At 39.9% G+C, this 27,665-nt stretch overlaps 1 protein-coding gene across 2 annotated transcripts in view; it reads right to left on the bottom strand.

The window, feature by feature from the left end:
* The window catches only part of dnm3a (dynamin 3a), a 217,368-nt gene that overhangs the window by 88,355 nt on the left and 101,348 nt on the right, over window positions 1-27,665 (bottom strand). For both annotated transcript variants that reach the window (XM_073063584.1, XM_073063585.1), the window contains exons 11-13: window positions 26,025-26,111; window positions 24,049-24,119; window positions 10,143-10,194 (exon numbers count right to left, since the gene is read on the bottom strand). In XM_073063584.1, the coding sequence (XP_072919685.1) occupies window positions 10,143-10,194; window positions 24,049-24,119; window positions 26,025-26,111 (210 nt within the window). The remainder of the gene's footprint in view (window positions 1-10,142; window positions 10,195-24,048; window positions 24,120-26,024; window positions 26,112-27,665) is intronic.

Here is a 27,665-nt window from a genome sequence, read left to right as displayed (position 1 = left end):
TTTGTATGTTCCTGTCAGGATTAAAAGCGAAGTGGATAAGAATAAGGAACCTTGGTTCTCTAGGGATATTGGAACTGTGATAAAGAAGAGAGAGATGTATGACATGATAAGGAAACAGGAAGCAAATAAGGTACTTGAGGAGTATAAAAAGTGCAAAAAAAACTTAATAAAGAAATCAGGAGTGCCAAGAGAAGACATGAGGTAGCTTTGGCAGTCAAAGTGAAGGATAATCCAAAAAGCATCTACAGGTATATTAAGAACAAAAGGATAGTAAGGGATAAAATTGGTCCTCTTGAAGATCAGAGTGTTTGGCTATGTATGGAACCAAAAGAAATGGGGGAGATCTTAAGTGGGTTTTTTGCGTCTGTATTTAAAAGGAAACCGGCATGGAGTCAATGGAAATGAGGCAAACAAGTCATGAGGTCATGGAAACTATACAGATTGAAGAGGAGGAGGTGCTTGCTATCTTGAGGCAAATCAGAGTAGATAAATCCCCAGGACCTGACAGGGTATTCCCTCGGACCTTGAAGGAGACTAGTGTTGAAATTGCAGGGGCCCTGGCAGATATATTTAAAATGTCGGTATCAACGGGTGAGGTGCCTGAGGATTGGAGGATAGTTCATGTTGTTCTGTTGTTTAAAAAAGGCTCTAAAAGTAATCCAGGAAATTATAGGCCGGTAAGTTTGACTTCGGTAGTAGGTAAATTATTGGAAGGAGTACTAAGAGATAGGATCTACAAGTATTTAGATAGACAGGGACTTATTAGGGAAAGTCAACACAGCTTTGTGTGTGGTAGGCCATGTTTAACAAATCTATTTTAGTTTTTTGAGGAGGTTACAAGCAAAGTGGATGAAGGGTAGGCAGTGGATGTTGTCTACGTAGACTTCAGTAAGGCCTTTGACAAGGTCCTGCATGGGAGGTTAGTTAGGAAGATTCAGTCGCTAGGTATACACGGTGAGGTAGCAAATTGGATTAGACAGTGGCTCAATGGGAGAAGCCAGACAGTGGTAGTGGAGGATTGTTTCTCTGAGCAGAGGCCTGTGACTAGTGGTGTGCCACAGGGATCAGTGCTGGGTCCATTGTTATTTGTCATCTATATCAATGATGTGGATGATAATGTGGTAATTTGGATCAGCAAATTTGCTGATGATACAAAGATTGGAGGTGTAGTAGACAGTAAGGAAGGTTTTCAAAGCTTGCAGAGGGATCTGGACCAGCTGGTAAAATGGGCTGAAAAATGGCAGATGGAGTTTAATACAGACAAGTGTGAGGTATTGCACTTCGGAAGGAAAAACCAAGGTAGAACATACAAGATAAATGGTAGGGCACTGAGGAGTGCAGCAGAACAGAGGGATCTGGGAGTACAGGTACATAATTCCGTAAAAGTGGCGTCACATGTAGATAGGGTAGTAAAGAGAGCTTTTGGTACATTGGTCTTTATAAATCAAAGTATTGAGTATAAGAGTTGGAATGTAATGATGAGGTTGTATAAGGCACTGGTGAGGCTGAATTTGGAGTATTGTGTGCAGTTTTGGTCACCGAATTACAAGAAGGATATTAATAAGATTGAAAGAGTGCAGAGAAGGTTTACAAGGATGTTGCCAGGACTTGAGAAACTGAGTTACAGAGAAAGGTTGAATAGGTTAGGACTTTATTCCCTGGAGCGTAGAAGAATGAGGGGAGATTTGATAGAGGTATATAAAATTATGATGGGTACAGATAGAGTGAATGCAAGCAGGCTTTTCCACTGAGGTTAGGGGAGAAAAAAAAAAACAGAGGACATGAGCTAAGGGTGAAGGGGAAAAATTTTAAAGGGAACATTAGGGAGGGCTTCTTCACACAGAGGGTGGTGGGAGTGTGGAATGAGCTGCCAGATGAAATGGTAAATGTGGGATCACTTTTAACACTTAAGAAAAACTTGGACAGGTACATGGATGAGAGGTGTATGGAGGGATATGGTCCAGGTTCAGGTCAGTGGGACTAGGCAGAAAAATGGTTTGGCACAGCCAAGAAAGGCCAAAAGGCCTGTTTCTGTGCTGTAATGTTCCATGGTTCTATGGTTCTAACAGTTTTGTCTCCAGATATGGAGACAGAGGGATCGAAAAAGAGGAGGGACATGTCAGAAATTTAAGGGCAAGGTGGAAGTTGGAGGCAAAGTTGAAGGAGGAAACCTTTGATGATTCAGTTTTATTGGCTTTTACATAGCTCTGTGTTATTTAAAGAGAAAATAAAATGTACTACATCTATTGCAACTAACAAGGTAACAAGGCCCAATCCTGGCCTTGCCAATTGTCGAAGATATTTTAAAAGAGAGACCTTCCCCAACATTCTCCTTGTGATTTGTCACCATACAGACCACACTACTGGGAAGAAAGGAAGGCACTCCATCTAGATGATGTAATTGATAGCTTTGTGGCCAAGTTTACAGACGATACAAAGATCGTTGGTGCAGGTAGTGTTGGGCAATTAGGAAGTCTCCAGAAGGAGAACAGACAAGAAAGTGGCCAATGGAATGCAGCATAGGGAATCATACACCTATGCATCTTGATAGAAGGAATAAAGGTGTAAATTATTCTCTAAATGGAGAGCGAATTCAGAAATCCTAGAGATGCAAGAGGACATGTATGTCCAAGTGCATGATTCCCTAAGAGTTAACTTGCAGGTTGTATTGTTATGAACGTACCACAGCTCTGAGGGGCCGAAGGGTGCGGGACCAGCCCCCTCCTTCCGGAGAATCGCAAGATCGCTATTAATTCGGGTCTTGGACCCAGGAAATGAGAGACAATGCAACGGATTTGACCATTGTTCTTAGAGGCACCTGTGTGAATTGCAACTCTATAGTACGTGCCAGCTATCAGGGACATGGACACCCTCGGGCAATGTGGGGTGGGGATTGTATCACCCTACCTTGATTGACATTTTCAAATCTGCCAGTCATGATAAAAAGGAGACTGCAGGAGGCAGTATCCCAGCGACGCACCAGACGGAGACACCATCGCTCATCGCTCCCATAAGGACGGGAAGCTGTTCGGGAGCCACGTGTGATTCGGTTCCCCTAGCTAGGGAATCGAGTGGCTGATAACCCCGAAAAGGATTCCGAACTGACAACGGGGAACTCACGTTCCCGATTCAACGCTTTGAGTCCAAAAGGCTGGCAAGTTTATTTTCTCTCTCCAACCCGTGAACACCCAGCGGTCCCTCAAAAAGCTAAAAGCCTTCATGAACTGGCGAGACTTTTATATTTCCATCGGACAATAGTTTTACCCCTAGACAAACGATAGAGCTACTTCTTATTGTTGATTACTACTATACCCGCGCTTTAGATTGAGTATTGACGATGTATATTATCTGAATGTTTGTATTAACCTTACTTTTGTGCCTCTTTAAAAATAAAAACGTTTAAAAATAGTACCATCAGACTTCAGCGGACCTCTCTATCTTTGCTGGTAAGTGACCCAGTTACGGGGTTCGTAACAGTATCAGTAGCAAGAAAAGCAAATGAAATGTTAGCATTCATTTCGAGAGGACTAGAATGTAAAAGCAAGACTGTAGTGCTGAGATTTTATAAGGCATTGGTCAGACAACATTCGGAGTTTTCAGCAACACACACATAACACTGAAGGAAATCAGCAAGTCGGGCAGCATCTATGAAGGGGATAGACAGTCGACAATTTGGGCCAAGATCCTTCATCAGGATTAGAAAGGAAGGGGGCAAAAGCCTGACTTGCTGAGTTCCTACAATGTGAGTGTTGCTCAAGCTTGTGATGATGAGGCTTTACAAGGCAGTGGCCAGACCTCATCGGGATTACTGTGAGCAGTTTTGGGCACCATATCTAAGGATGGATATTTAGGTGTTGGAGAAGGTCCAAAGAAGATTTACGAAAAGATTCCAGGGATGAAAGGGTTAACACCTGAGAAACTTTTAATGGCTCTGGGCTAGTACTCACTGGAGTTTAGAGGATGTGGGTGGGTGTGACCTCATTGAAACCTACCAAATATTGAAAGGCCTGGATAGACTGAATGTGGAGAGGATGTTTTCAGTAGTAGGAGTTTAGACCAGAGGGTACAGCCTCAGAATAAAAGGACATCCTTTTAGAACAGAGATTAGGAGGAATGTTTTTAGCTAGAAGGTGCTGAATCTGTGGAATTTATTGTACAGATAGCTGTGAAGGCCAAGACATTCGACATATTTAAAGTGGAAGTTTATTAGTCCTTAATTAGTAAGTGTGTCAAAGGTTACCGGGAGAAGGCAGGAGAATGAGTTTGAGGAAATAATAAATCTGCCATGATCAAATAGTAGAGCAGACTCAATGGGCCAAATGGCTTAATTCTTCCACCCTATCTTATGATCCACATCTAGATCAGGGAGCTGCAGCCAAGGACAAACTGTAGTCAATGACAGCGGGGTGCTGCACTGGGCCAATCATGCTTTATACAGTACATCAAATAAAACTCTAAATAAGAGGAAAACCGTGACTCACACAGCCTATAAATAATTTGGAAGAAACCGTTACTAATAAGTTAGTGAAGACAAAGGTGAACTGCATAAAAAGCACAGAACTAGAGGAGTAAAAGACATTTTACTAGTGGTAGAAATTTAAATGCAATCAAAATTTACCCTTTTATTATCAATACATTTTTATTTCAAAGAAAACATTCATCTGATTTTCTCAAAATTGTCCTTGAGAAGAGGTATTTTCTTGTGGCTCTAATCTCTCCATACCTCAAACATCAGAAATGCTGTTGACAACAGCCTTGGGACAAAAATTCTGTGTAATATCCTGTTTAATATGGGTAAGTAGTAAATTTTTGGCAGAATGTTTTATTCTCATTTTACTGGATGCAAATTTTTACTGGGTAGAAGTAATGGAAAGAGAATTCATCTAATCAAGATGACCATATGCTAGCAATAGAATACAATAAATTGGAAAGAACAATAAAGAATGTAACAAAATAGAACCGGCACGTTTTTTATGAACAAACAAAAATTCCTCGACTTCATGCTCATAAAAAATGGTTTTATATTACAGAATTACTACAACCTCATTCATAATACAGAACTTGATATCAGTACCACCTGTTATATCAACAAACCCATACAAACTGGATCAGTTCTGATCTGAATTAACTATTCTCATCCATGCCAGCAGTTAGAACACCGCAAATAATGTCAACAGAATTCTGCTAGGTAAGAGAAAGGGGTGAGGTAGCATTTTGAATCAACACCACTAGAAAATGCACATTTGAGAATGCAGAAGTACAGGGTTAGATTCAGTTGTGAAGACCACTAGCAAAAAGCTCATTGTTTCAGCTGAAGAATAGTTCTCAGCCAAAGTGCCAGAAATGATGCCTCCAGGGGACAATTCATCAATGAGGTGGAAAATTATAAAAACTTCTAGTGAATTTGTGGGATACTCCAGTACATTGTATAATATTTCTTTTTAAATTGGCTATATATTGTACTTTCCACAAGCAATATACTCCCTATATAGAGAACTCAGAGTCACAATAATGATGTGTGTTAGCCTGCATCATACGTTTAAACATCTTTTCTATCATTAATGTGGTAAAGATAGATGTTCAGTTACTGATCGGTTGCTGTCTAAATCTGTTTTCACTACCTATTATGAAATAAAATGTATAATATTATTTTTGAAATGTAGACTACCTCTCCTATCCAGACCTGCTTCAGCTATCTTTTACCTGCCTGACCTACTTATTCCAAACCAATGTGGCCAGGGTGAAAAGTAAGACATTATTTACTTGAAGAACATCTTTTAAAATACTGTATGTCACACAATACACTTTAAACAGGACCTTTTGTCCACACTCTTCCATAATGTTTGTCTCCACATGGACCACATATGGATCATTGTCCTGCCATCTCCAAATTCCTTTTATATTAGTTCAAGATGTCCTATATCCTAGGAGTAGGAAGGCAAAATATCAGGTGGATTCTATAATCCCACCTATAAAGGATGCCAGCTAACCAGTGAATATTCTATAAATCAGCCAAACTGTGCTTCCCTTCCCACTTCAATAATAGTTATATGTTAAACACTTAAATTGATATTAAATGTATATTTTGCTGTAAGTTGCAGATTACAACTAATTAATACTAAACAATGTTTTCTGTATGGAATGCAAAGGCTTAATATTGTTTTAATTACTACAGGTGTAAAGGATATTAATCAAGCTTTCAGGCTCACTTCTAACTCTAATAATGGAAGAGAGTCAATTATTGGTTGTAGTGAGTCTGATCTTGGCTAGAGTGCACAAAATACAGAAAAGCAAGAGAAAACACTTTCCTAACTTGAGTTCAATCATCAGAATTCAATTCGCTTTCAAGCTTCAACAAATTACTACAGAAAGAACACCAAAAAACGGTATTTCACTTTGTACTTCAGAAAGAAAAAGATGTTAAAGTAAATCATCTGATGGAAAAGTTTACATACTTTTAGAATATTTGATTAAAACATTGTCTCTGCATGGTAAATCTACATGTGTAGCACTGACATCAAATGATATCCTGGAAACATAAGCGGAGGCTTGACTAGCTGTATGTCTAATAACAACTTTGTGTATTAGATGATGGTGAAACTTTATGGCAATTTGACTTCAGATTAGCCATCTAAGTAATGTGCCAGTTATGTTAAAAATGGTAACTTACCATAAAAGTTTTTACCTATTTAATTTATTCAGTGTGCTTAAATACATCTGTGGTTTCTTTTTGATACACTGTATATTGAAATAAGCTGTTCAGTTTATTTTTACATAATGGTGAAAACTCTATTTAAAGAGGTATCTGACCCAGGAGTTGATTTACTTCAGTTCAGATTTTTTATGTATTAAAGGTATTAACAAGACCACATTGACAAATCTATAAAACAAAAACTTTAGATATATACTTTCAGCATATATTATACTAAAAGGCTTATGGCGCCAAAAATACTATGGATCTGGTTGCAGAATACAGACATAAAATACTTATATGTGAGACAGAGCAGACCAGCAGACTAAATATTTCAACTCTCATTAAAATAAAGCTATGATCACCAGTTAAAGTGACAGATATAAATCAAAGGAGAACAAAAAGTTATGTTAGGTGCTTACTAATTTTGCAAAGACGGAAATAAATAGCAATTATATGTGCTAAAATTTATCTCATCATACATGCACAAAATTAGGGGCTAGTCTTCATTATCTATGTCTCACCAGCTATGGTCAGCAATTTTTTTAACAAAGCAATTTCTCAACAAAGAAATAAAACAAGGGCACTTCAAGCAAGTTATAGACTAAAACTGAAATAATGCAGAATTCAGAAATATTGCTATGCATATTGAACAGGTGATAGAAAACTAAAAGATAATAAATGACAAAAAATTTATTACATTTGATTAAACTATTTGTACTAGAAAGCCAGTTAACCAAAATTTGATTTACACCTTGATGGCAGGAGCAGAGGGTGGTAGTGAAGAGTTGTTATTCCAAATTTGAGGCTCACAATCTGTGGTGTGCTACAGGGACTGGTGCTAGGTCCCCTGTCGTTGGTCAACTATATTAACAATTTGGATCAGAATGTAGGTGACATGATTAATAAGTCTGTAGATGATTCCAGAATTAGTGGTTTGGTGGGCAGTAACAAAAGTCTCTAAATTTCAAGATTGTTTCATGTAATTCCTGGTACACATGTAAAGAAGCAAGTAATTGTTACTCCAGATCCAATGCAGCACAAAAAAACAGAATAAGGCAAAGAATACAATAATAAAAAATACAACAAACATAAATACATAACGATAGCTTATATACATAGATTGATTGTATGTATGTCCATTAAGTGATTCTAGGCACAGGAGTGTCTGCACACAAGGTACCTCTGACAGGAAATAATAAAGTATGGTGTTGGGGGTGTGCAGAGGTGCATTAGTGGGTGGAGGTGTCAATCAGCCTTACAGCTCAGAGAAAGTAAATGTTTCTGCATCTGATGGTCCTGGTGTGGATGCTACGTAGCCTTCTCCCTAATGGGAGGGGAACAAAGAGCCCATGAGCAGGGTGGGTGGGATCCTTCATGATTTTGCCGGCACCTTCTGTATGTATGCCCTTGATGGCAGGTAGGCTGGTGCAGGTGAAGCGTTGGGCAGTTTAGACTACCTCTTGTAAAGTTACAACCGAATCTAGATCAACTGAGAAAGTGGACAAAGGAATATCAGATGGAAATTTAACTTGGACAAATGTGAAGTGATGCATCATGGGAAGTTAAACCCAGGCAAGCCTAAACAGTAAATGACAGGGCCCTGGGAAGTGTTGTACAACAAAGAGACCTAGGAGCATAGTCACATAAGTTCAATGAAAGTGGTTAGTGGAAGGTGAAGGCAGCATAGAGTATGCTTGTCTTCATTGGACAGGACATTGATTACAATAGCTAGAACATCATGTTACAGCTATACAAGGCATTGGGAGACTGTATTTGGAATATTGTGTGCTGTTCTGAACACCATACTATCAGAAGGATATGATTAAGTGAGTGAATGCAGGCAAGTTTTACACTAATATTGCTGTGACTTGAAGCTTTGATTTAAAAGGAGACTGAAGGTTGAGAATGAAGAATGAAGGTTGAGAGGTGACCTTATAGAGGTTTCTAAAATAATGAGGAGGATGGTTCACAGTATTTTTCACAAGGTAGCAAAATCTAAAACTGAGGGTGGAGGAGGAGTAGATTTAAAGTGAAAGGGGAAAGTGTGCCTAAGGAGAAGATTTTCCACACAGAGGGAGGTGGGTATAGAAAACGAGTTGCTCGAGGAAGTACTAGAGGTGGGTACAATTGCAGCACTTTAAAGGTATTTGGACAGGCTCATGGAAAGGAAAAGTTTAAAGGGATATGGTCCAAATGTAGTAAAAGGAATAAGTTCATAAAGGGATCTTGGTCAGCATGGACGAGTATGGCTGAAGAGCTTGTTTCTGTACTGTATGATTCACTTTAAACTGATGAGGAAGATTTGGATAATGAAATTCTCAATTTTAATATGATATTATCAATATAATAATTCCACCAGTTCCATATCCTTCAATACTGGAGTGCACTAGTTCATACATGTACATTAATATGCAGTAGTTGTACAATAAATAAGATAAAATCTATCCTTTTTTTCTGTGCAATTGAAGTTGTAAAACATGAACAGTAAGTGTGTGGAAATGTTAATACCAAACTGAAGATCATGTTATTTAGTAATAGGCAAACTGACATAAAAGTAATGGTGCTCAGTAATAAACCAACAGCATCTTACAAAACCTTAGCACATAAAATTTGTCTCAACAGTGGAAGATGAGAGTACTGAAATGGCAAAACAAAAATACAACAGAGAAATACACTGGTAAAACAGTGGACTTTATAGATAAACATGTTAAAAGCTTATTTAAAATGTACTTAGGTACATTAGGTACATTTTTGCTGTTTAGTTTTGTAATAAATGGATGCCAATATGCCCCATGCAGAATCGTAAGCTAGTCTTCAACTGTTTGAGCAATCTAACAGCTTTACAAAAATCTATCAAGGTGTTTCTAAACCAGATTAAAATACTAAACCTTAATTAATTCTGAAATGTTTTATAACCAAAATGAAATACTGTAATAGTTTTTTTTACAAATATCAAGTTACCTACTGAAGTATAGACAACCATTAAAATTACATCAAAACCTCAGTGAAAAAGACATCTTGCATTATGAGGCTTTCTCTTTAACTTTTAATAAAAGTATGCACATGCCTGAACTGGTAAACTGTATTACTTGAAAGAACAGAATAATTATTCCCCAATAATTCATATGTCAAGCAGTAACAAAAAAAATTATAAACAGAAATGCAATTAGTTGAGATGGAAGATTATGAGGCAGAAAAAAGCAACTCAAAAGTAAATTAAAAATAAGAGTCATAGAACACAGATGGCAACAAAGTGGAAAGTAAAGATAATTTTTATGCAATGATTATCCAAGGTGCAGTAAGATAAAACTTGAACAATTCTTCAACACAATTTGAATGTGCACAACATGTTCATAATCAGGCTTAATTAATCATATCGCAAGGAACAGAAAAATTAAAACTGCGTAAGCGTAATACATGCAATTTACAAAAAAAATAGAACTCTTACCTGATTCCCAGAAGTGTGCTTCTTATTAAGCTGACCACACCTTTGTTGGGCACTATAGAAAATGTATAAAAAGTTTCTAAATATAATTATGTAAGAAGATTGTTTTTTGTTACATTCCATTGGAAAAGAAGCATCAAATTTAATATATTGTTTGGTTAGTTCAGGAAGTCATGATAGAGAAAACAAACAGGTAACATGAGGATGGATATGCTTACAAAAATATTAAATCAGAGCAATTATTGTGTGAGCTACACAGTAATTGACCATGACTTACTAATAATTAAAATAACTAGAAGCAAAACATCTTGATAATTATGAACTGTTAACTTACTGAAAATGCTAGCATTAAGCATAAGATCCATAGATCCTTGCTTAGTTACTTGTCAAAAATGTAACCTCGCACATTACATAATGAAAGACTTTTCACACAGTACTATTAAAATACAAAACAGATTACAAATTTTAAATGTCCTTTTCAAGACCCAATGTTCTTAAAAACTCATTCTCAAAATTGTGCAGCTGTAAAAAGGCAAACCAGGAATCCAGCAACACTGCACTGACTTCTAGTCTTCTTAGTGCATGACAGAATTTTGATTCCTGGTTTTTGGTGGGATTTTCATTTACACTAGAATCTTTTCGCAGGATAATATGATGCCCAAAATTCATTTCTAGTATGATTTTCAACTTCATTGGGGTGGAGAAAAGTTTATTTAACATCCTAAATATTGGAAACGGTGTTATTGAAAAGGGCCAATACTCACAGTGACCATTTGAATTCACTGAAATTAGTGCTTTGAACTCACTGAAGTTTGCAACATAAGATATAATATTTCATGTGTGTTCAGACTGGCTGCCCCTGGAGGTCAAGGTCATGGTCACTCTCAGCTTCCTTGCCTCAGGATCAATCTTGAATGATATGCTGCTGTTCACTGCTCTACTAGAAACATCATCCAAGCTTCAAATTTTAAGAGTTTTTCTTCAGTTCATGGAAGCAGGCTGAGAAAGCACAGGAACTTTTTTTAACATCACAAACTTCCACAAAGTACAGAAATTCAAACTCTGCACTCATTTTGCATTGCTCGTTAGAGATCTCTCTGGCAAAATCCTGGCAGTTATACTGTAGACAGCTTTATACAAATAACATGGCTCCCGTAGGTACCTGTCCACCAAATTGGCCACATTCAATTGCCCTTCAGGAAAACTCTCCGTCCCTTCTCTCATTGTTGTCGTGTCCTATACTGAAGCAGCAACATGCCCAAGTAGCAATCAGAGTGCTACCTTTAAGGTGACATTTGCCGAGATTGCAGTTGCCAGACTAAGTGAAAGCAGCTGTAAGATGGAACAGATTTATAGGATAGTGCAGCTATAATTGAATTGTGTACAATAATGCGGGGAAACCATAAGATATAGGAGCAGACTTAGACAATTAGGTCCTCTGAGTTTGGTATACCATTCTATCATGGCAGATTTATTATCCCCTCTCAACTCCATTCTCCTGCCTTCTCCTCATAATTCTTGACACTCTTACTAATCAACAATGTATTAAGCTCCACTTTAAGTACACCAAATGAATTGGCCTCCACAGCCATCTCTGCCAATAAATTTCACAGATCCATCACCCTTTGGCAAAATAACTTCCTCCTCATCTGATTTCTCTTTAGAAACCCTTCTATTCTGTGGCTGTGCCTTCTGGTCCTAGACTGGCACACTACAGGAAACATCCTCTCCATACTCACTCTACCTGGGTCTTTCAATATTGGATAGGTTTCAATGAGATCCCCCTTCATTCTTCTATGTTCCAGCGAGTACAGGCCCAGAGCCATCAAGTGCTCCTCACATGTTAACCCCTGTCATTCCCAGAATTATTTTTATAAATCTACTCTGGACCCTTTCCAATGTCTGCACATCTATTCTTATAAGGGACCCAAAACTACTCACAATGCTCCAAATGCAGTCTGACCAACACCTTATAAAACCTCAGCATTACATCCTTACTTTTATATTCTAGTCATCTTGAAATGAATGCGAACAGTGCATTTGCCTTACTTACCAACAACTCAAAGTGCAAGTTAACCTTCAGGAAATCCTGCACGAGGGCTCCCACGTCCCTTCACACCTCTGATTTCTGAATTTCTTCCCCACTTACAAAATATTCTACACCTTTATTCCATCTACCAACGTGCATGACCATACAGTTCCCTATACTATTTTCCATCTGCCACTTCTTTGTCCATTCTCTTAATCTGTCCAAGTCCTTCTGCAGACTCCTTGCTTCCTCAAAACTACTGCCAATCCATCGATCTTCGTATTGTTTGCAATCTTGGCCACAGAGCCATCAATTATGTCATCCAAATCATTGCTCTATGTTAAAAGAAGCAGAGCCAACACTGACCCCCGCGGAACACAACTCGTCACTGACAACCAACTAGAAAAGGCCCTCTTTATTCCCACCCAGTCTGTCATCTTCTATCCATGCTAGTATGTATTTATCCTGTAATACCGTGGGCACTTACCTTGCTTAGCAGCCTCATGTGCAGCACCATTTCAAAGGCTTTCTGAAAATCCAGGTAAACAACATCCATTAACTTTCCTCTGTCTATCCTGCCTGTTATTTCCTCAAAGAACTCCAACAGATTTGTTAGGCAAGATTTCCATGCTGACTTCAGCCTATTTTATCACGTGCCTCCAAATACTCCAAAATGTCATCCTTAATAATGGACTCCAGCATCCTCCCAACCACTGAAATCAGGCTCACTGGCCTATAACTTCCTTTCTTCTCTCTCTCTCTCTCTCTCTCTCCTTTCTTGAAGAGTGGAATAATATTTGCAATTTTCCATTTTTCCAGAACCATTCCAAAACCTAGTGATTCTTGAAAGATACCTACTAAAAGATCACTGCTTCCAGTATCTCTTCAGCTACCTCTTTCAGAATCCTGGGATGTAGTCCATCTGGTCCAGGTGACTTATCTACCTTCAGAATTTTCAGTTTCCCAAGCATCTTCCTCTTAATAATAGCAACTGCACTCACTTCTCCCCCAAGACACTCTTGAATTTCTTGCATGCTGCTGGTGTCTTCCACGGTGGATATCGATACAGAATTAATTTCATCCATCATTTCTTTGTCTCCCATTACTGTCTCTCCAGCATTAGTTTCCAGCAGTACACTATCCACTCTCACCTCTCTCTTATGCTTTATGTATGCAAAAACTTTTGGTACCCTATTTTATGTTATTGGCTAGCTTACCTTCATATTTCAACTTACGGTTCTTTACTGTTTTTTTTAAAGTTTCCTTCTGTTTAAAAGCTTCCTAAATGTCCAGCTTCCTACAAATTTTTGCTACATTGTAGGCCCTCTTTTTTGCTTTTAAGCTGTCTTTTGTCAGCCACGGTTGCTTCATTCCCTCTGCCCCCAGAATACTAATTCTTCTTTGGGATGAATCTGTCCTATGCCTTCCGAATTGCCCCCAGAAACTCCAGCCATTGCTGTTCTACTCATTTTGAATACTTTTGCCTTTACTACACTGTAATACTGATACATCTGATTTTAGTTTCTCCCTCTCAAACTCCAGGGTGAATTCTATCATACGATGATCACTGACTCCCATCTTATTATTTATTACTGTGTTAATAACTTCACAAGTGAAGATCTCAATCCTTATGCACTTTTAAAAACAGTGTCAGGGTAACACAGAGCTCTATTTATATACTATTAGAATGTAGTAAAACATTCATAGACGCCTGTCCATATAAAATTTAAACAGTCTGAATATTAAACAGAAAATTAGTAAGTTAAAAGGCCAACATTGCTTTTCCTAGTTTTAACATACCCAAAATATATTTGTATCCCAAGTATTAAACTCTGCTGTTCTCCTAGGATTATAGAAGTTCTGCTTCTACCTCTACCTTGCTGAGAGTCCCCACATAGTTGCCCATTAGCCAGCTAGCTCAGTCTGCTAATACTGACAACATAGCACAGTCGAAAATATGGTCATCCTGGCCAACAGCTACTCAATCTTTGTAGACAAGAGCAATCCCAACCACTTAAACCAGGGGCAACTTGCACACTGGTTTGTCTGCAGCTACAGAAGGGCTACTGTGTAGAAGTAGCAGAGCTGCAAAGATACATACAAAGCAGTCATTAAGGGAATATATAAGGGTCAAACATTGCTTACTTTGGTTTTGATTTAGTGCTAAATTGTTTTGCTTCATGCTTGATTTCAAGATATCAAGGAGAAAAAGATTGCCACTTTGGAACTACATCCTACCTGGAGTGCACATTTCTCTTTATGTAGTATCATAAGGATACTAAAAATTGCTTTAAGAGCACCATGCATTTCTCATTCTTATTGGCCTTCTTCACCCAGTCCATTGCTGGTAGTGAGGGTGCTCAGGTATTATTGTTTGTGGAAAATTCCAAAACAATAAATAACTGAGCAAAAAGGAAAGTAATGATATAATCTAAATGATAATGTTATGAAATTGGGAATCTACTCTGATTCTCAAGAGTGAAGCTTTTGCTTTCATAGGTTGCTTAGGCAAATGACCTATTCAGCTGGAAAGAATCAAATGTAAAACACTGGTTTAACTGTACCTGGTGCATAGTGTGCAACTTTGGCCACAAAATTGAAGAAAGGGTGTGATTGCACTCAAAAGAGAGCAGAAATGATTCACTAGATGTCTATATTGAAGTAGTTTAGTGAGGGTGAAAGATTGGATAGACTGGGCTTGTTTATCCTGTTGCAAAGGAGGCTGAGGGGTGACCTGAAAGAAGTTTGTAGGATTAAAGTGACATTGATAAGGCTAATATAGTCCAGATCTTTTTCCCCATGGCTAGGCTATCAAAAGCAAAAGGGCATAGATTTAAAGCGACAGAAAGGTGTTTTAAAAGGAATCTGAGGTGTCCTTTTTTATATATACTTAGAGTGGTTGCTATCTGGAACGTGCTGCCAACAGATGTAGTGGAGTCAGATACGACTACTATATTTAAGGGGCATTTAGCCAGATGCTTAAATCATCAAGGTATAGATTGTTGGTGTCCTTATGTGAACAAGTAGTATGAAAGTTGATGGGAAAAGTGATTTGCATTGACACTGTGGGCCAAAGGGCCTGTTTCTGTGCTGAAGAACTCTATGACTATACGCATTATAATAAGATCAGATGACATTGAAAACTCAGGTTGTTTTAGGAAGGAAGAAAGATTTTCAATGTTTCTGTGCTGAAACTAATGGGCTAATCGTCAGTGAGGCTGCACTCAGTCAAGTGCACAGTATCCTTCAATATAGAGAATATTCCTCTTGACCCTGACTTGTGCCTTGCAGATGATAGAAAGGTTTCATTAGATTAGATTAGATTCAACTTTATTGTCATTGTGCCGAGTACAGATACAAAGCCAATGAAATGCAATTAGCATCTAACCAGAAGTGCAAAAGAATAGTGTTATTTACAAAATAACTGCAAATAAAAAGTGCTACAGCATACAAATATAAAAGTACTGAGACAGTACAATATGGGTGCAATACTGCTTTGCGCTGTGATGTGAAGTTCAGCATCAGGGAAGAAGCTCTTCCTGAGCCTGCTGGTGTGGGAGCAGAGGCTCCTTCATGAAAGGAGTTGTGCAGAGTAGCATATAAAACCGTAAGATACAGGAGCAGAATTAGGCCATTTGCACTATCGAGTCTGCTCTGCCATTTCATCATGGCTGAACCATATTCCCTCCCAGCTCCATTCTCCTGCCTTCTCCACATAACCCTTCATGCTCTGCTTTAAATACACCCGATGACTTAGCCTCCACAGCCACCTGTAGCAGTGAATTCCATAGATCCACTACTCTCTTGCTGAAGAAATTCCTCCTTATCTCCTTTCTAAAAGGATGTCCCACTATTCTGAGGTTGTGTCCTCTGATCTTAGACTCCTCCACCACAGGAAACATCCTATCCACATCCACTCTATCAAGGCCTTTAAAGTTCAATAGATTTCAATGAGTCTGAATTCTTCTGAATTCCACTGAATAGTGGCCCAGAGCCAATAAACACTCCTCATATGACAAGCCTTTCAATCCTGGAATCCTTGTCATAAACCTCCTTTGAATCCTCTCCAATGTCAGCACACCCTTTCTTAGACACAGGGCCCAACTCTGCTCACAATACTCCAATATTACATCCTTGTTTTTGTATTCTAGTCCTCTCAAAATGAATGCTAACATTGCATTTGCCTTCCTTACTACCAACTCACTTGTTCAAAGCTGTCTGCCCCTTCACTTATCTTCATATCATCTGCAAACTTGGCCACAAAATCATCAATTCCATCATCCGAATCATTGACATGTAACATAAAAAGAAGCAATCCCAATACAGACCCCTGTGGAATGCCACTCGTCCCCAGCAGCTAACCAGTAAAGGCTCCCTTTATTCCCACTCTTTGCCTCCTGCAAATCAGCCAATGCTCTATCCATGCTAGTACCTTTCCTGTAATACTATGGGTTTTTAACTTGTTAAGCAGCCTCATGTGTGGCACCTTGTCAAAGGCCTTCTCAAAATCAAAGAACACAAGATCCACCAACTCTCCTTTATCTATTCAGTTTGTTATTTCTTCAAAGAATTCCAAAAGAATTTCCCTTAAGGAAACCATACTGACTACAGCCTATTTTATCATGTGCCTCCAAGTACCCCAAAAGCACATTGTTAACGATTGTCTCCAATATTTTCCCAATCACTAAGTTCAGACTAACCAGCCTATGATTTCCTTTCTTCTGCCTGTTTCCCTTTTTAAAGAATGGAATGATATTTGTAATTTTCCATTCCTCCAGAATCAAGCCAGAATCAACTGATTCTTGAACGGTCACTACAAATGCCTCCACAATCTCTTCAGCCACCTCTTTCAGAACCCTGGAGTGTAGACCATGTGGTCCAGGTGACTTATCTACCTTCAGACCTTTCAGTTTCCCAAGAACCCTTTCCCTAGTAATGGCAACTTCACACACTTCTGCTTCCTGACACTTTCAAACTTCCAACACACTCCTAGTGTCTTCCACAGTGATGACTGATTCATTCATTTCATCCACCATTTCCTTATCCCCTTTTACTACCTCTCCAACATCATTTTCCAGTGATCCAATATCTACACTCACCTCCCTTTTACACTTTATATATCTGAAGAAACCATTGGTATCCTCTAATATTATTGGCTACCTTACCTTCGTATTCCATCTTTTCCTTCTTTATGACTCTTTTTAGTTGCCTTCTATTGGTATTTAAAAGCTTCCCAATCTTCTAACTTCCCACTAATATTTGCTCTATTACATGCCCTCTCTGTCTCTTATGTTTCCTTTGACTTATTTTGTCAGCCACGGCTGTGATCTCCTACCTTCAGAATATTTATTCCTTTTTGAGATGTCTAAATCCTGCACCTTACGAACTGTTCCCAGAAATTCCATCCATTGCTGATCTGCCATCATCTCTGCCAGTGTTCCTTTCCAATCAATTTTGGTGAACTCCTCTCTCATACCTCTGTAATTCCCTTTACTCCACTATAATGCTGATATATTGACTTTAGCTTCCCATTCTCAAATTGTAAAGTGAATTCCAACATATTAGGCTCCTTTATCTTCAGCTCTCTCATCAATTCCAGTTCATTGCACAATACGCAATCGACAATAGCTGATCCCCTAGTGACCTCAACCATGAGCGACTCTAAAATGCCATCTCGTATGCATTCCAGAAACTCCCCTCTGGGGATCCAGTATCAACCCAATCTACTTGTAAATTGAAATCCCAATGACTATTATAATGTTGCCCTTTTCACATACATTTTCTATCTCCCCTTGTAATTTGTAGACCTCATCTTTACTACTGTTTGAGAGTCTGTATGTAACTCACATCAGGGTCTTTACACACTTGCATTTCCTTAGATCCACCCACAATGATTTAAAACCTTCTGATCCTGTCACTTTTTTCTAATGATCTGAATTAATTTTTTAACCAAGAGCCACACCACCCTCTCTGCTTACCTGCCTGTCCTTTCAATACAATATGTGTCCTAAGACTTTAAGCTCCCAACTACAATCTTTCAGCCACGATTCAGTGATGCATACATGCCAATCTGTAACTGTGCGACAAATTCATTTCCCTTATTCCGTATTATGCATGCCTTCAGTCCTGTATTCAACTTTTTCGCTATGTCTGCCTTTAACATTGCATCTCATCCTATTGCCTGCAATTTTACTTTATCATCTGCCCATCCTTGCTAGCAGTCTCACTGCCTTTGTAAAACCTCGTGGCACCTGGCAGTGGGCAGCCTCTTAGTTTGCGGATTAAGGTTTTCTTTTGAACCAGAGGGCTATAAGGCATGCCCTAACAGCATTTCTACAGAGGACACTGCTTCCTCCTCTTCATAAAGGATTATATGGTTGTGATAACCACATTGCAGAAGATGCAAAAGGTAATGCTAAATAATGACACCTTTTCTGGGGGGGCGGGAAGATATTGCCCTTGATCAATCAAGGTACTGAAATCACATCAAGTATTCTAACGGTACACTCCAAAAAGCCCCTAGTGGCCTGTGTTATAACTATACTCACCAACATGACCAGAAGCCCAGAAAAGAGTATGAGGCAAGGCTTTATAGGACACTGATGAGGCTGCACTTGAAGTGTTGTGCTCAATTGCAGTCACTCTGCTACAGGGAAATTATTAAATTAGAAAGAGTGCAGAAAAGATTTACAAAAATGTTGCAGGACTTGAAGAAAAAGTGAACAGGCTAGGTAGGATTTTATTTCTTAGAGCAAGAGAATGTGAAATGTTTAAAATCATGAGAGGAAGAGATAGGATGGATGCACTCAGTCTTTTTCCCCAAAGTTGGGCTAACAAAACCTAGAGGGATAAGTTTAAGATCAAAGGAAAAAGATTTAAGAGGAACTCAAGGGTAACTTTTTTTTTCTTACAAATAGGGTGGTATCTTTGTGTTAAATAATAAGCTGCCAGAGGAAGTTGTTGTAGCAAGTGCAATAACAACTTTTAAAAGGCAGATGGACAGGTACATGGATTGGAAAGCTTTGGAAGATGATAGGTTAAAGACTGGCAAATGGGTACACAACGCTGGAAGAACTCAGCAGATCAGGCAGCATCTGTGAGAAAAGAGTAGCCAACGTTTCGGGCCGAGACCCTTCATCAGGAATGAGGGGTAAGAGAGGTCCAAAGCCCAGTAATAGAGATAGGGGAGGGGGTAGGGCCTAGAGGCGCCAGGTGGAAAACCAATCAGAGGAAAGATAAAGGAGGGAGGGGATAAGCATGAAAGAACTGTAGAGATAAAGAAGCAGAAAGTTGAAAGGGGAGAGAGGCAGAGAGGTACCTGGGATAGGGGAAGGGGGAGGGGGAGGGAATTACCGAAAATTGGAGAATTCAATGTTCATACCACCAGGCTGGAGGCTACCCAGACGGTAGATGAGGTGTTGCTCCTCCAACCTGAGTTTGGCCTCATCATGGCAGTAGAGGAGGCCATGTATGGACATATCTAGATGGGAATGAGAGGCAGAGTTGAAGTGGGTGGCAAACGGGAGGTCCTGTCTATTGTGACGGACGGAGCCTAGGTGCTCGACGAAGCAGTCCCCCAATCTGCGTCAGGTCTCGCCAACGTAGAGGAGGCCACATCGGGAGCACCGGATGCAATAGACGACTCCAGCAGACTCGCAGGTGAAGTGTTGCCTCACCTGGAAGGACTGTTTGGGGCCCGGAATGGTGGTAAGGGGGGAGGTGTGGGGACAGGTGTAGCATTTGCGCTTGCAGGGTTAAGTACCAGGTGGGAGATCTGTGGGCAGGGACGTGTGGACCAGGTAGTCGCGGGGGGAACGATTCCTGCGAAAAGCTGAGAGGGGTAGGGAGGGAAAGATGTGCTTGGTGGTGGGGTCCTGTTGAAGGTGGCTGAAGTTGCGGAGGATAATATCTTGGATAAAGTTGCGGAGGATAATATGTTGGACGAAGTTGCGGAGGATAATATGTTGGATGAGTTGCAGAGGATAATATGTTGGATGAGTTGCAGAGGATAATATGTTGGATATGTTTAATTATCCTCCGCAACTTCCGCCACCTTCAACAGGACCCCACCACCAAGCACATCTTTCCCTCCCTACCCCTCTCAGCTTTTCGCAGGGATCGTTCCCTCCGCGACTGCCTGTTCCACACGTCCCTCCCCACAGATCTCCCACCTGGTACTTATCCCTGCAAGCGCAAATGCTACACCTGTCCCTACACCTCCCCCCTTACCACCATTCCGGGCCCCAGACAGTCCTTCCAGGTGAGGCAATACTTCACCTGCGAGTCTGCTGGAGTCGTCTATTGCATCCGGTGTGGCCTCCTCTACATCGGCGAGACCCGACGCAGATTGGGAGACCGCTTTGTCGAGCACCTACGCTCCGTCCGTCACAATAGACAGGACCTCCCAGTTGCCACCCACTTCAACTCTGCCTCTCATTCCCATCTAGATATGTCCATACATGGCCTCCTCTACTGCCATGATGAGGCCAAACTCAGGTTGGAGGAGCAACACCTCATCTACCGTCTGGGTAGCCTCCAGCCTGGTGGTATGAACATTGAATTCTCCAAATTTTGGTAATTCCCTCCCCCTCCCCCTTCCCCTATCCCAGGTCCCTCTCTGCCTCTCTCCCCTTTCAACTTCCTGCTTCTTTATCTCTACACTTCTTTCATGCTTATCCCCTCCCCCTCCCCCCTTTATCTTTCCTCTGATTGGTTTTCCACCTGGCGCCTCTAGGCCCTACCCCCTCCCCTATCTCTATTACTGGGCTTCGGTCCTCTCTCCCCCCCCCCCCATTCCTGATGAAGGGTCTCGGCCCGAAACGTTGGCTACTCTTTTCTCACGGATGCTGCCTGACCTGCTGAGTTCTTCCAGTGTTGTGTACGTATTCTTTGATCCACAGCATCTGCAGTTGTATTTTTCTGGCAAATGGGACTAGCTTGCGTGGTTATCTTGGTGGCATGGACTAGTTAAGCCAGTTTCCATGTTATATAACCTAATGACTTGATGGCAAAATATATTAGTGAGTGCAATTTGCAATTGAAATTGTTTTGTTATTGTCAAATATATCAAGGTACAATAAAAAAACCTGTCTTGCATACTGTAAGACATAGGAGCAGAATTGGGTCATTCAGCCCATCGAGTCTGATTTGCCATTTTATCATGGCTGATTATTATTCTTCTCAACCTCATTCTCCTGCCTTCTCCCCATAATCTTGATGCCCTAACTAATCAAGAACCTATCAACCTCTGCCTTAAATATACCCAATGACTTGGCCTGCACAGCTGTCTGTGGCAATGAATTCCACAGATTCATCACCCTCTAGCTAAAGAAATCCCTCCTCATCTCTGTTCTAAATGGTTATACAGATCATTTATTGCATTGCTGTTTGTGGGGCATTCAGCAGCACTATTTGGCTGCTTCACATTACAGTAATGATTATACTTCAAAATTCCTTCATTGATTGGTAAAATCACACTGAGGTGGTAGAAGGTAAAACAATGGCAGAATGCTGAATAAAATGCAACAACTAAAGTGAAAATGCAGTGCAAGTAGACAATAAGGTGCAAGATCATAACAAGGAATATTGTGTGGTCAAGAGTCCAACCTATCATATTAGGAAACCATTCAACAGTTTTTATAACAGCAAGCTGTCCTTGAGCCTGTTGGTATATGTTTTCAGACTTCCACATCTTCTGTCAGATGGAAGGGGAGAAGATGTAATATCTGGGGTGAGTGGGTTCTTTGATTATGCTGGTTGTTTTACTGAGGTAGCAAAAGGTATAGACAGAGTCCATGAAGGGGTGCTGTGATGTGCTGAGCTGTGTCCACAACTCTTTACAGTTTCTTGTGGCTGTGAGCAGAGCAGTTACAAGGCTAAGCCATTATGCATCCAGAAAGAATGCTTTCTGTGGTGCGCCGACAAAAATTGGTAGGGATCAACAGGGACTTGCCAAATTTTTTTGGCCTCCTGAGGAAGTAGAGGCATTGGTGGGCTTTCTTGACTGTGGTGTCTACGTGATGGACTAGGTCCAGTTACTTGTGATTTTCACTCTTAGCACTTGAAGCTCTCAACCTCAACACTGTTGAGGAAGACAGGAGTATGTGCACCATCCTACTTCCCAAAGCCAATGACCAGCTCCTTTGTTGACCATCCCTCCATCATGGCAACCAAAATTGGGCAAAGTTGAGTGCATCATGCGAATTTCTGAGATTCATGTATACTCTGTGTTTGAGTAACAAACGAACAGCATTTATATATTCACTAAACATGTTAAAACAGAGGTTCCCAACCTGGGGTCCACAGACTTCTCATTTAAGGGCAGGGGTCCATGGCATAAAAAATCGTTGGGAAACACTGTGTTAAAAGGTCTTGCATACATTACATTAACACATAAAAGGCATGAACTGTATGATGAAATTCTCAGGTCATGTTGGAGAACAGGATGGAAAAATGATGGAGCTTACTTTTTTTTCACCAAGATTCAAGATTGTTTAATGTCATTTACAGTACACAAATGTAAAGGAGAATGAAATAATTGTTTCAATTATTGGATCTGGATTGGATATTCCAGATCCAATGCAGCACAAAAAACCACCATAAGATAAAGAACATGATAATAAAAAACACAATTAATATACACAGGATAGCTTATATACATAGATTGATTTATGGCCATAAAGTGATGCTAGGCACAGGAATGTCTGGAAAAGAAATGACTGACAGAAAACGATAAAGTAGTGGTGGTTGGGGGTGTGGAGGGGTAGGTTGGTGGGTGAAGATGTTGATCAGCCTTACATCTTGGGAAAAGTAACTGTTTTTGTGTCTGGTAGTCCTTGTTTGATACTACACAGCCTCCTCCCTGATGGGACTGGGACAAAGAGTCCACAAGTAGGATGGGTGGGACATTTCATGATGTTACCAGCCCTTTTAGGGCACCTTTCTGTAAACATGTCCTTGATGGTGGGTAGGCTGCTGTCAGTAGTGCATTGAACAATTTAGACTACCCATTGTGGAGCTTTCCTGTCTGTCATAGCACAGTTTCCATACCATGCAGTGACACTGCTTGTTAGGATACTCTCTACTGCACATCTGTAGAATGATGTGAGTATAGATGTGCATAATGCAGCTCTCCTCAGCATCCTCAGAAAGTAGAGCCATTCGTGAGTTTTCCTGATTGCATGGAATATGTTCTGGGACCTTGAGAGATTGTGAGAGATGTGCACTCCCAGGAGCTTGAAATTACTCACAGCTTCCACTGCTGTGCTGCTGATATATAAGGGTTTGAGTGTTATGAGTTCCCTTGAAGTCAATAACTGTCCTCTCTGTCTTGTTGGCATTGAGGAAGAGGTTATTTGCCCAGAACCAGGACTTGAGCTCTTCCACCTCTTCTCTGTAGGCCATCTCATCATTGTTGGTGATGAACCCCACCATTGGTATGTCATCAGCAAACTTCACTATCTGATTATCATGTGTTTGGCCACACAGTCATGTGTGAGCAGAGTGTACAACAATGGGCTCAGCACAAGGACCAGGGGGCACCCTGTTGACAGTGGTGGGAAAGGAGGAGCAATTGTGCAACCTAACTATCTTAGGTCTGTTGGTTATACCCATTTGCACTGAGGTGTACGAGTTTGTTCACCACTGTTTGTGGGACAATAGTGTTAATACTAATGGTTCCAAAAAGTGAAATAACTGATGTATTACATTAAGAAACACATAGGCACACAACTGTAAGATTTTTATGCATTATCTGAATTTTTGCTCCTTCCAAGTGCTGCAGATGTGCATAGTCAAGATGCCCATGAGATTGAAATCATAGAAGTTTACTTAATTAACTAATTAGAAGTCATAATTAGAAGACCTCAACCAGATACCTACTTTGCAAACCCAATGAAGTCTTCATGCTTTGTATTGATATAAGACAACTGGATATCAATCAGTAACAATACCTAAAGAAAATAAAATGTTAAAATTTTAACCACATTTTATGCATTTAACCCTAGTTATTAAGCAAAACAATCAGGCAAACTGAAAACACTCCTGTACGTTCCGATAAAAAAAAATTGTTTCTGAAATGAAGCTCAAATGTAAAACAACATTTTGTTGATTTGACCTATTTTGTGGCACTCAAGTACCAGTGAAACTTGCAGATGTACAAGTGGCATAATGAAGAGTCAAATATTTTAATGATAGCATCCAACTATGTATTAGGATCTGAGAAGTTTGCAAATAAAAACAATAGTACACATTAATGTAAAAGCTGAATACTGTGGATTCAGCAATTCTGAAATAAAAACAAAAACTGCTGGAGATATTCATTAGGTCTCTATAGAAAGAGAACCAGAGTTAAAAATTCAGGTCAAAGACCCTTCATCAGAAGGGTTTCTTCATGTTACCTCTATGGTGATAACATATGCTCTAACAGCACATCCAGAATGGTGGCACTTCCTCCTGCTGTTTAGGGCTAGGCACCCATGACAGCCGCACGCTTGAAGATATGAAACGGGGCTACCTTGGGATTGGCACCTTAGAGGAGTGGGCCAGTTGGGCCAAAGGGCATGTTTCCATATTGTATAACTTAATAATTCTAAGGCAAAATACATTTGCAATTGGACGTTGGAATTGGACTATCATTGTACCAGGCATCAAGGAACAGTGAAAAAATTGCCTTGAAGACTGTTCATACTGAACAAATCATTACATAGCACAAGGTGTTATGATCCCAGCCCCCTCCTTTGTGAGAATCGCCAGAGCCCTAGTGAAGGGGGGGGTCAATGACCCAAGAGAAGAGAGAGATACGTGCGGTGTCCCACGTTTCACGGCGAGGCAAAGCTGGCGACTGTGGTCATTGTCTCGTGGAGACACCTTTGTGAATTGGGAACTGTACTACGTGTATACCCGCAGGGCAACGTGGGTGGAGAGATGGAGAGAGATTGCATCATCCCAACCTGATTGACAGCTGAGACCCCGTGAGTTCAGATAAAAGAGGGGTTGTAAAGACGGCCCCCCAGACGCACCAGAAGACACGCTGGAAATCCTGCGACAGTGTTTAAGAGTGACAGCCGGTGGTGGGGTTCGTGTGCGTCTTTTCCTTGCCTGGGATTGGCGGCCTCACCACGAAAGAATGGCTTAGCTACAGGGGAGGCCACAAGTGAGCGTCCATTCCCCAACGAGGCTTCGACGAATCGAACTCCTAAAGGTTGGAAAACCAGGCCGGGTAACTGTTTAATTTAATCTCTATCTCTCTCTCTTTAACAAAGTGCACCAACGCGACACCACCAAAAGACGGCAGCTGGTGGAACTGCAGTGACCGCAAGAGACTTTCAGATATACAGCGGACAATATATACATTGCCCCTAGACAACGATAGAGTTTATTTCTTATTGGTTATTACTATACCTGCGCTTTAGATTGAGTATTGACGACTTATGGTATCTGAATGTTTGTATTAACCTTACTTTTGTGCCCCTTTATAAATAAAAATGTTTGAAAATGGTACCATCAGACTTCAGCGGACCTCTCTATCTTTGCTGGTAAGTGATCCAGTTACGGGATACGTAACAAAGGTAAACGTAGAATAAAGTGCAACAGCTACAAAGAAAGTGCAGTGTAAGTCGACAATAAGATGCAAGATCATAACGAGGTAGATTGTATGGTCAAAAGGCCATCTTATTGTATTAAGAAACCATTCAGTAGTCATGTAACAGCAGGGTAGAAACAGAACAATCCAGGTTTAGATGCACGATTGAAGGGCTGCCTACAGAAAATCTTCTTGAGGAGACTACGTTCTGTCCTTTCACCTACCACATGAGTATCTCCAGAAGTTTCTGTTCTTGTTAAGAAAGTACACTAACCTGATCCTTTGTCCTATCTTCTCGTTCTCGTATGTAGCTGAAAATAATCTTTTCTGTCTCTTCCTGCAATTTTGGGTACCTGCCCAGCTGTAAAGATAAATAACATTTACTTAAATTCCTTAAGGTGAAAGTTCATTCATCTAATGAAACCACACATCTTAATATTGTCAAAAGTACAGTATGTTTACTATACTCAATAATAATTGGTTACTATGATTGTTTATGTAATTCCCCACAGAAGGCCAATTCAAAATTCAAAATGAAGACATCCTGATGTATGAACTATGTTCTAAATACAATGAAAATGTATTTTAGAATGTGCTAAATAAAAGAATGATGTTCACAAATAAATTTTCAAATAAATTTATTTGTTAAATATTTTATCTGGATGGAAATGATTCAACTACAGCTAGAAAAGATTTGGTTTCATTTGAACAACTTCAAGTTGTCAAATAGTGGATAGAGTAAATGTAAATTTCCATCATAAAACTGAAATGAAATTGCCTCCTTTTTAAAACAAGCCGTTGTATCCAAATGTTACCAGGAAGCTTATGGCACTATCTATAACACACATCAAACATGCTCAACGTGAAAGCAAAATCATCCGATGGTGGAAACCTAAAATAAACTCACAGAAAATGCTGGTCATACCCCAAGAAGGTGAGGCAGAAACTGTTGAGAGAGAAACAGAGTTAATGTTTCAGCTTGACGTAGGTCAGAGAAAACATTCTGTATCAAAACAATAATGTTTTCTCTCTTCACAGATGCTGCCTAGCTTATGAACTTTTCCCTTAACTCTGTTTATGGATTATTATGTTACGCAATGCAACACAGATGATATTTTCACTATTATTAAAAGTAGTGAAAGCTTACAGACACCAAGATTCATCAATGGTTAACAAACTGAATACAAAATAAATCTGCAGAATATTAGACTAGGGATTATTTACTCAGGAATTGAATGGGCCAGAATGTACCATCAACAGCTAGTCATTTTTGCTTACTGCTTGCATAAATATGAGCTATCGACCAACTTTTTGCCAAACTACTGATGTCTGTCTATGCGTAATCCAAAGGGGCATGGCCCTGAAGTGGCAATAGGACATAGTGTGATAGATGTCAGTTGGACAGTTCAGTCAAGTGCTATTATCAAAAGTCAAACATATTAAATTCTGAATGCCCAGAATTTTCAAAAACATTTAAAATCTAAGCAAAAAAATCTCTTCTTTAATGTTAGTTTAAAATATAAATTCACAAGAACTCTTGAAAACATTGTTAGCTGCAACAGTGGTTTTCCCAGATACTCTCCAACACTAGACTCAGCAGATTAAACCTGGGAAAGGAGCAGCCAATTTGGTCATCTGAATAAGGAGGATCAGCTGGCAAGGGGGAAGGTAAGAATTAAGTAGTTTACATTTTATGAATTAGCGGGCTAGTTTCCACATTTTTAATTACTTTTGGGATTTGTGTGTTCATATGGAAGTTTCAAACTTCCTGATGCATGCAAGGCTACAAGTTGTCAATTCAGTGTGAAACTAATGCCACTTCCAAACAAACTGTGGCCTACCACAATGCCTTGCAATTTCTGATAGCTTTTTATGGTCGTTGCTTACTTTAGAACTAGAAATTAAGATTATAAAA

The sequence above is a fragment of the Hemitrygon akajei genome, chromosome 12, assembly GCF_048418815.1.
Source record: "Hemitrygon akajei chromosome 12, sHemAka1.3, whole genome shotgun sequence".
NCBI lineage: Eukaryota > Metazoa > Chordata > Chondrichthyes > Myliobatiformes > Dasyatidae > Hemitrygon > Hemitrygon akajei.
Note: the sequence above shows the minus strand (reverse complement) of the source record. Positions and strands in the feature narration are given on the sequence as shown.